This window comes from Neophocaena asiaeorientalis, unplaced genomic scaffold (genome assembly GCF_003031525.2).
Source record: "Neophocaena asiaeorientalis asiaeorientalis breed wild unplaced genomic scaffold, Neophocaena_asiaeorientalis_V1.1 scaffold129, whole genome shotgun sequence".
Classification (NCBI taxonomy): Eukaryota; Metazoa; Chordata; class Mammalia; order Artiodactyla; family Phocoenidae; genus Neophocaena; species Neophocaena asiaeorientalis.
Window position 1 is genome coordinate 5,117,559 of NW_020172446.1, and position 10,402 is coordinate 5,127,960.

Consider the following 10,402-nt stretch of genomic DNA (forward strand, 5'->3'; position numbering starts at 1 on the left):
TGGCCTCATGGGAATATTCTGTCCTGTCTATGTTATATCTCCCTCACTAGACTCTGGCCTCCTAGAAGAGGACAATCCTTCATTCATCTTCCAATCCTCCTGCACCCAGCACAGCAGACCTTTCACTAGATGGATGCTCCATAAACATTTGCCAAATTGAATGTGTCAGTCTGTGGGTATTTCTGCCGGACAGTGTGACATTTACAGGTTCATGATCTATGGTGTGCTTCAATTACCTAAGAGTCTTTTTAGAAAAAGTGGTTGCTGAAGTCGGGCAGGCCATTCAAAAGCTCTGCCCTGTTTCCAAAAATCCAGGTCATTACCACTCTGCTTCTGTGAACCAGAAGCCTTTCCCCAAGTTCCCTCACTTGTGAGGCCAAGACTTTCTTTGTGGGAAGGAGAAAAGGGACACCTGTCACAAGGTTAAGATTTCTCAGGGGCAGCTGGAGTTATTTAGTTGGAGTTTTCCCCTCCAGTGAGCAGTGACCGGGTTGGGAGCTTTGGGTTTCATTTCTAACCATCAGCACGGGGTACCTGCTTAGGATGGAGACTCCAGACCCAAAAGAGGCTACAATCACAAGGCAGGAGGCCCAGGGATTCCTGGGAGGGTGGTGGCTCAAGTTACATCACATTATTTCACTGCCTTCACATGTTTATTTATTGCCTCACTAGGTGAGGCTGCAGGAGTGAGTTGGCAGGAAGAGGCTTCAAAGGAGAGTGAAAATGGTAGAAAAGGAAATATTTGATTAGAGGTTAACATGTCCCCTGGGGCTTCTTTGATTTGGATTATTCTAAAAGTACACAGTGTAATGATTAAGTACTCCGGGTTGGAGGGGGGGAAGGGAGGAGTGGTCTCTGTACAGAGTTGAGGCTTTGTTTCTGATGAGTTGCAGCTGCTGTGTAAAAGGCGCACTAAACCAAACAGGCAGGGAGGAGAAGAGTAGCTCACAGGACCAGAGTGACTGTGCTAAAGTCATCATCTTCACCTAAGCCCGCGCTTTCTCCTGTCCTACACCTCATTGAACACCTGCAAGTTGCTTTGGCAACTGAAGTCAGCCTACAACCCTCTGTCTCTCTCTGTCACCAGATCCTGTCCACTTTCTCTCCTAAAGGTCTTTCATATCCATTTCCTTCTTTCTACCTCCACTGGCACTGTCCTTGAGGGTTCAGAGCCTCATTTCTTCTTGGATTATATCTTCCTTACAGGGTTCTTGGTCTCGAGTCTTAGTCCTTCCACTCCATTCTCCATGTTACTGTCAGAGGGATTTTTCTAAACTAGCTTAAAATCCATCAGTGCCTCTCCGTGGTCTTACAGATCAAGTGCTCCCCAGAGTCTGGCTTGTGAGGCTCTTTGGGTTCTGGTCCTGCTTCTCTGGCTTGTGTCCTCCATACCTGTGAGCTCCTTCACAATCCTGCTCTGCATGCAGTTCTCAGAATGTGCAGTATTTGCTCTCAAGCCTTCGGCGCTTGCTCTTCCTTCTGTCCAGAATACCTCCCTTCCTCCCCTAGTTTCTCTCTTTCTCTCTTACTCTTCCTTGGCTTGAATGAGGTTTCCCTCACCTGGGCCCCCATACCCATATTGTACCACTTATCACAAACTGTATCCAACCTCTAACTGAGCAGAGTGAATTGCTTACCAGCACGTAGCTCTAGCACACAATAGTTGCTCAGTAAAAATCTGATAAATGAATGAACTCTTTACTATTCATATTAGGGTTCAATCATAGTTCAAGGAAGGAGATTTGAATCGCTTGGCTCTGAAAGAAGGAACCAGAACAGTTATTGTAATTATGTTCTTTGTTGGGTAGAATTTCACACTTGATAAAAGGATTGTGAGGTTTTGTGTTTTTTCAAGCTAAAGTGATTTAAGCCTACTTTGAAGACCAGTTTAAAGGCCTCTTCTCCAGATGATAAAACAGGGTACTTGTCAGTTTTGAGGCGTTCCGGAATTATTCTCACCAAGCAAGTGTCTCCAGAAATGTCATACCTGCTGCTTTCAAAATGTTATTCTAAGGCCACAGTTAAACAAGTATCTCGCTCAGGAGAGGTGTGAGAGGTGGGCAAGTGAATCATGAAATGAAATCTGCCTACAGGGCTGAGAACAGCACACACAGGAACCAATGGCAGTGAAATAAACTGGGGTAACACCAAGGAAATATATCCATTAACACAAAGGGAGCCTACTACATAGCAGATTTCCACTGTACATAAAGGAGACACCTTCTTTCAACATAGAGACTAAAAACTGAAATGAGGTAGTGAGCCCTCTGCCACTCCAAGTGTCCCAGTCTTTTCAACCGCTGCCGAGGCGCTGGGCGACAGACTCCGATGGAAGGGGTGCAAGGTGCAAAGGGCTGAGGCGTCTTTTAGCTCTTCCAAGGTAGATTCTTTAGAACCTTTGGATTTTTTCGAGTCCTTTGAGTCTTTCTAACCTTTTGATTCTTTCAATTCTCGGTTCTAAGCGTTAAAGCGCCGCTAGGAAAAGCTGCAACAAAGATGGGAAGGAAGCTAGTGAGAGTACTCAGAGAAAAAGGGGTGAGAATTTAAGGGGTAAGCCAGAAAGAGACTGAGGGAGTAGAGGAGAAGCGGAGCAAACGCAGAAGGGAAACGGGGAGGAGGGAAAGAGAGCGACAGGAACCTAGACCGATGAAGAGAGTGACCAAACTCTTCCCCGAGAGAAGGAAGGCACGCCCAGAGGGAATCGGCTACTTTAAGGACAGCCCCGCCCCTCGGCGTGACGCCGCAGCAGGGCCGCCCGCGATTGGCTGCGGCCTGGAGGGCGGGATGGGGTTGCTAGGAGCGGAGGGGATCCGGCTGGCCAAGGCCTCCCGGAGCGCGGAGCCGAGGGAACGGGATCCGGGTTTGCAGCGCTGCTGGAAGATGGCGAGAGGCTGGGACGCGCGGCCGCCCTGGCGGCCAGGGCGCGTCTCGCTGCTGCTGTGTGTGCTGTTGCTGCTGCGGAGCGCGGCCCGGGCAGCGCACATCAAGAAGGCGGAGGCGACGACGACGACGACGAGCGCGGGCGCCGAGGCGGTCAAGGGCCAGTTCAACCGCTACTACCACGAAGAGGAGCTGGGCTTGGCGCTGAGGGAGGCGGCGGCCGCGGGGCCCCCGGGCCTGGCCCGCCTCTTCAGCATCGGCAGCTCGGTGGAGGGCCGGCCGCTGTGGGTGCTGCGCCTCACGGCGGGCCTGGGGCCGCCGCCTTCTGACGGCGATACGGGGCCCGACGCGGCGGGGCCGCTCCTGCCCGGCCGGCCGCAGGTGAAGCTGGTGGGCAACATGCACGGCGACGAGACCGTCTCGCGCCAGGTGCTCGTCTACCTGGCCCGCGAGCTGGCGGCTGGCTACCGCCGCGGGGACCTGCGCCTGGTCCGCCTGCTCAACACCACTGACGTGTACGTGCTGCCCAGCCTCAACCCCGACGGCTTCGAGCGCGCCCACGAGGGCGACTGCGGCTTCAGCGTCAGCGGCCCTCCCGGGGCCAGCGGCCGCGACAACAGCCGTGGCCGCGACCTCAACCGCAGCTTCCCGGACCAGTTCAGCACCGGTGAGCCCCCGTCCCTGGACGACGTGCCCGAGGTGCGCGCCCTGATCGAGTGGATCCGCAGGAACAAGTGAGTGTCGTCTTCCCTCCACCGCCACCTCCTCCCCCCCGCCCCCTCCCCATACAAGTGAGCCTCTAGAGCAGAGGCTGGGTCCGGCACTCAGTAAGCGCTCAAACGGTGCTCTCAGGCCCAAGGGACGGGGGTAGTGAGGGCGGAGAGCGACACCCCGTAACGGGGACAGGGCCCAGGCTGCTTAGCTTCCTGTCCGGCTAATTGTCCGAGAAGCGCTGCCTAGAGGGTGTCATTTGTTCAAAGGATGCAGAGAGCGCTGTTTGGCTGGAGGGGAGACTCTTCTAGCATCCTGGCCCCTGTTCTCACAGGATCGTAGAATATGAGCGACGGAAGAGACATTAAGGATGACCTAGGTCAGCTCACTTATTTTATACATAAACTGACAAGATTGCGATTATCTTATTACTACAGGCACTGTGATAAGCCCTTTCCGTGGACTGCATGATCTCAGTTTATGTTGGCCACAACCTGATGAGACAGACAGCATTAACATCCCTGTTCTGTAGCTGGGACTTCAACTCACGCATTTAGTCAGTGCTCTTAACGGGCATGGAGGGAGACTGTAGCCTAGAAATGACAGATGACACTCCCGGGGTCTTCTTCTTGGTTATTTAACAGAAACTGATTCACTTCCAGTCTTTACCTCTGACTCAGCTGTGGAGCATATAGGTATGGCTGGCTGGAGAACTTGTACAGATCTGGAACCTTCATCTGTAAGCAGCTTCATTTTAGACTCTGAAGGGTTTCTGCTGCCACTTGTGCATAGTATTAGTGGGCCAGGGCCAAATGGCTAATTGTCACACTTAATAGACACCTTAAGTGTTAGTAACCGCTCTGTGAGATTTAAAAACTTAAAGGAAGCACGAGGACCTGAAGAAATTGGTGTATAACAAGAAAATATTATAAATATATATATGGTGTGTTTATGTACCCAGTTAAACCTTACAGGAATTGTTCCTACTGGCAAAATGTGTGTGGGCTACAATAATATGGGTCATCTCTGTGGAGAAGATAGAACTTGAACTGAGTCTTGAGAGATGGGTAGGATTTTCAGCAAAAACGTGGAGGAGAGGAATAAAGGAAGAAGGAACTTATTCCAGATGGAATAATATCTGAAGTGACCATGCACCTCTTCCTTTTGTCAAGCATCGGCTTTGCCAGCATATCCCCATTTTTGTGTCTTCATAAAGCTTGTGAAGCAGTTAATCTTTCCATCCGGATTTGAAGAAGATAGCTGAGTGACAGATAAGATACAAGCAATAATGAGCAAAGAAGTTTCCCTTTAGGACTTGGAATCATCTCTTCTACAAGCTTCAGCATATATAGCAGACCTTGAAAAATTCATGGCCATTATGACAATTCTAGATTCTTTTTATCTCCTACCTTTCACTTCACTCCTTCTGAGATCCCTTGTAGGTATTAATTTCACATGCTTTCTGGGAAGATTTTTCCTTTAAAGATAGTGGTGTCGGGACTTCCTGGTGGCGCAGTGGTTAAGAATTTGCCTGCAAATGCAGGGGACACAGGTTGGAGCCCTGGTCTGGGAAGTCCCACATGTCGCAAAGCAACTAAGCCCACAAGCCACGACTGCTGAGCCTGCATGCCACAACTTCTGAAGCACACGTGCCTAGAGCCCGGGCTCCACCACAAGAGAAGCCACAGCAATGAGAAGCCCGCTCACTGCAACGAAGAGTAGTCCCAGCTCGCCGCAACTAGAGAAAGCCCAAGTGTAACAATGAAGACCCAACGCAGCCAAAAATAGATAAATAAATAAATAAATTTAAATAAAATAAAAAAATAAAGATAATGGTGTCAGGACCTCTGAACATTTACATAAGAAGTGTGACTTTAACATACAGCTTATTGTCAGAAGCTATGATGGCCAAGGCCTTTCTGAGATGATATATCAAATTCACTGTTTGCATTGCTTGAAGGACACGTTTAAAAAGCCCCATCATGACCTTTGCAGGGATGTAAATTCTGTGAGTAGATTTTTCTCTTCAGTATTACTTATGCTGTGACCATAAATAAAAATGAGCTTTGTCTTGGTGCAAGTCACCTTGAGACTATACTGAAAGCTTTAAATTTTAAATCTAGGACCAAAAATGTGCTCTTTGGATAACTCTTTCATATCACCAGTATTTAATGATTAAAGATATGGTCTGGGCTGGCTATTCAATGATAGGAGCTTGTGAAGATTTTAGAAGCTCATCTGTGTCAGTTGGTATTACAAAGGAAGTGGCTCTATTTTGTGGCTATGGACTACCCTAATCATATCCGCCCTCTTTTCAAATGTAACTCTAATCAGAAGGGAAGGTATGTGAGTATATAGGGTGAAAAGTACATCCTTCCATCCTCAATCATAAATAACTCAAGATGCATATTATTTAATGATTAATCAGTAACAAGTGACATTGATATGTGAATAAAGTAAAAAAAACAAGCACATACACGATTTGAGATTGATTCCTAAATATATAGAGACAGCTTTATGGATAGGAAATTCTAAAACCACAGACATCCATCTGTACAGGGAAATTACCTTTTTCAATGTATTTCGTGAAATAAATCATTTGAATAATTTCTTGATATCCTATTCACCCAGCTGTGTTAGAAATAGATTTTTGTTGTTGTTTTGGATATGTAACAATTTAACACTCATTTCCTCCTGCTTGGGAAAGTGGAGTTTATTTTCTTTGTTTCACTTTATACTTCATCCAATCCATGATTCTGTACTACTGATAATTGACTCATCCATAATAAAGTTAACTTGGAGATTGACTTTTTAATATCTACAGACTCTTGTTTATAATTTTTATGATATATTTACCAGTTACTTTAAATCTTACACAAGGAATGATATATGATATTGAAGTCAAGTGTGAGAAACACTTAAGAGAATTGATTTGATTGGAAACCATAAAATACCCTTAAAATAAAATTGGATCGATATACAAAGTTGGTTTGACAAAGACTAAAAGAAATAATCTTACAACCACTATAATAGATATCACTTTCTTTTGAAATCGCCCTTACCAGAGTGGCATTGATGCTTTTAAAACTATGTGAGTAGAGTAAGGAAAATCTAATAATTTAATTTTATCACTCAAGTAGATTGCAAATATTTCATTGTTCTAAAAGTATTTGGTTAGGCCATTTTAACAGTATTTCTGAGAAGTGTTAGTAGAAATGTCAAAGTGAAAAACAGCATTTAATACAGAATCTTGGAATTTAAAATTTTAATTGAACATGTATAAAGTAACATGCTTCACTTATTTAGAATATTCAGTTACCCTTTTTTTTTTTTCCCCACTAGACTATGAATGCCATGAGGGCATTTTTGTATTTGTTTCTTCACTAATATATTCCTTAGTGCCTATAGAACATTTGGCTTATAGTTGACACTCAAGAAAATTTGTTGCTCAGTTGATTGTCTGAACTGGGCCAGCCTTCTTGTAACTTTCCCAAAGTCAGTGTGGGGTGGTGGTGGGGAAGTACTTAAATTATTTTAGGCCTAGAAACCAAAAAGTAAATTGTTAATAACTTGCTATGGAGGAGGGATGGGTAAATTGGAGTTAGAATAGATGCTTAGTTTTTGTTTCTGTAACATTGTAGCATTGGAACTGGTGAGTAGAATTATAGTCTGTAAGGCAGTGATTCCCTAAGCAGGATGCTAGAGGTCTCCAAAGGAATGAACATTTGTTGAGCAGGGGCTATAAAGCAGTCATTGTGCTAGAAGATAATTGTACATGTATTATCTTATTTAATTCTTGTAACAACCCTGGGAGGCAGGTAGCATTAATCCCCATTTTACAGATGAGAGAGAAACTGGGGTTCAATGGATTTAGAGGCAGCAACTTCTCCTGATCATGTTACTAGTGAATGACCTGTCTGCAAAACCAAATGTTCTTACGCATATTTGCCTGGTTTTAAAGCCTGTGCTATTGCCACTATACCAAATGGCATTCCCCTCTGGTATCTAGAACTGTGCTAATTTTAATTATGTAAAACTAATCTTCTTTCATAGTCTATTCTGGTGTTTAATCACTGTCTTTATCAGCTAAATTCTGTCTTCTGATGAATAGATTCTCTGTTACAAGTAATTTTCATTGTTTGACCTCCTCTGGGAGGTACTGATCATACTTAACCTTTCAAATTAAACATATCGTAGACTTAATTTTCTTTCAAACATATAGAAAGAAATGTTATAAATCAACCCCCTTTAGAATTACTGTAGGTCAGTTTATTTCAGCCACAGAAAGGCAGAAGCAAAAAATCTAATTTTGAGTGCAAAGAGAAAAGTGTTTAATCTCCACTCATAGTAATGGTTTGAACTGTTACCTGAGAGAAAAATGTATAAATAGGACTTCGGCATGTTTTTGCCTTTACCTTTTACCATAAAAGGCATTCTTCAGTATTTCTGTATCTATAAATTTGACCAAGTTGTAAATGGGTTCGCTTAAAAGTATCAATAAAAATGCAAAAAGTTTAAAATGTTTCTTTTATAGAAGCAGCCTTGTCTCCATGTCAGTTTATTTTTTAATGGTCCAACCAGGAACCTTGCACCTAGAAAGAGAGCTGCTTTTACAGTGATGCAATGTGCTGTATTGTTTTTATCTGAAAGCAGCTCAGGTCTTTCCCCCGCTGAATTTTCTCAACTATGGCTTCTCTCCTGAAAATGTGAATTTAGTATACTGTGAAAATGGAATGAGGCAAAGCACATCCTGTTTTAAATTAGACTCCCTATCTTAAAATTTCTCTCTGGACAGTAATATAAAAAGCATGAAACTTATTAACCTAACTCGTATATTCAACAAATATTTATTTATGCCAGCCATGCTTTCTATGAAATTAACACAATATGAAGTACAAGAATTAGATTGAACTCTATGAAATTGTAATTTTTGTAGGTCAAGACATGGTTGAATAGTGGCAAGTTCATATTGTTCAACTTAATACATGATTTTACAGTTCCCTGAATAAGACGTCTCCTGACATAAATTTACACTGTGTTATTCAGCTGTTTTTTTCAGTGATGGGGAAATTATTTAAAGTTATTTGAAGTTAACTTGGACTGTAAAAACTGTTTGAAATTTATTGAGTTAATAATACTTTCTTTCCATTTTCTTTTTTTTTTATTGTTGTTAGTCTAACAGCTGATAGAGTTGTCTTCTAGGTGTCGAGAGGAATATCTAAGTTCATTTATAAAAGATGTAGAATTTTAAAATACATGTTTTCTGTTCCCTTTAAAAAGTGATATATGATTTGGTTATGTTTTCAAAGGTTTGTGCTTTCTGGAAATCTGCATGGTGGCTCGGTGGTAGCAAGTTATCCTTTTGATGATTCTCCAGAACATAAGGCTACTGGAATCTATAGCAAAACCTCAGATGATGAAGTATTTAAATACTTGGCAAAAGCCTATGCTTCAAACCACCCCATAATGAAAACTGGTGCCCCTCATTGTCCTGGAGATGAAGATGAGACTTTCAAAGATGGGATCACAAATGGTGCGCATTGGTATGATGTGGAAGGTATGTAAAGCCCTGAATATGCTATATTTCCCCCCGTGTTCATTTAGCATTCCTAAGTATACTCTGGTGGAAAGAGGAAATTTCGAGGAATTCTGATTTTTTTTTTCTTTTGGCTGCGCTGCACAGCATGTGGGATCTTAGTTCCCTGACCAGGGATCAAACCTGTGCCCCCTGCATGAGAAACGCAGAGTCTTAACCACTGGACCACTGGGGAAGTCTGAATTCTGATTTTTTTAATCTTTTGTTTTTTAATTTTGAAAATTTTAAACCCACAGTAAAATTAAAAGAAAACTACATGAACACCTGTATATCTTTCATTTAAATTCACCAACTGTTATCTTACCCCAAATGTTCCCCCTCCTAACCCCTCTCACGTGTATGCACACACACACACACACACACACACACACACACACACACACACACACACTTGCCAAATGATCCAAAAGTAGGTTGCAGATTTTATGACATTTCACCTGTAAATACCTCCCAAGTATGTATTTCCTAAGTACAAGGACATTCTCTTGTATAACCCATGTACCATTATTGTAACTGAGAAATCAACAGTAATTCAGTACTATCATCGCACATGCTGTTCATAACTCAAAATTCCTCTATTATCCCCCAACTATCTCTTATAGCTCCTTTTCTTCCAGATCAGATGCAGTCAAGGTCCCAGCATTGCATTTGACTCTTGTGTTTTTTTAGTTTCCCCCATCTAGAACAGTCATATCAACAGTCTCTTTTCTTAATGATGGTGAAACTTCTGAAGTGTCCAGGCCAGTTGTCCTACAGAATGTCCCATATTCTAGATATGCTGCTTTCTTCCTGATAAGATGATCAGGTCAGAATTTCCAGCGAGATCATTATATCAATCCCATCAGAAGGCACGTAAAGTGAGGCTGCAAGTGGCCAAGTTGGGCAGCTTGGTTAATGTGATGACCACCACTTCTCTCCATTTTACATAAAGGCACATTTTCCCTTTGTATTTTAATATGTGGGATGATTGTGAAATGCTGTTTTTTAAAAATTGTGGTTTAAAAAAATATATATATCATAAAATTTGACATTTTAACCTTTTTTTTTTTTTTTTTTTTTTTTTTTGGGTCCCCGGCCCCAATGTAGAATTAAGTGGTATTAATTATATTCACAATGTTGTACGTCTGTATCACTACCGTCTACTTACAAAACTTTAAAAACACCAGACAGAAACTCTGTAACCATTAAGCAAAAACTCCCTATTCCCCACTCATT

General features: G+C 42.9%; 1 protein-coding gene across 1 annotated transcript in view; it reads left to right on the forward strand.

The window, feature by feature from the left end:
* The first annotated feature begins 2,803 nt into the window (after window positions 1–2,803).
* CPD (carboxypeptidase D) overlaps window positions 2,804–10,402 on the forward strand; it is a 67,027-nt gene continuing 59,428 nt past the window's right edge. The window contains exons 1-2 of the mRNA XM_024737323.1: window positions 2,804–3,614; window positions 8,901–9,148. Of these exons, the coding sequence (XP_024593091.1) occupies window positions 2,881–3,614; window positions 8,901–9,148 (982 nt within the window). The 5' untranslated portion in view covers window positions 2,804–2,880. The remainder of the gene's footprint in view (window positions 3,615–8,900; window positions 9,149–10,402) is intronic.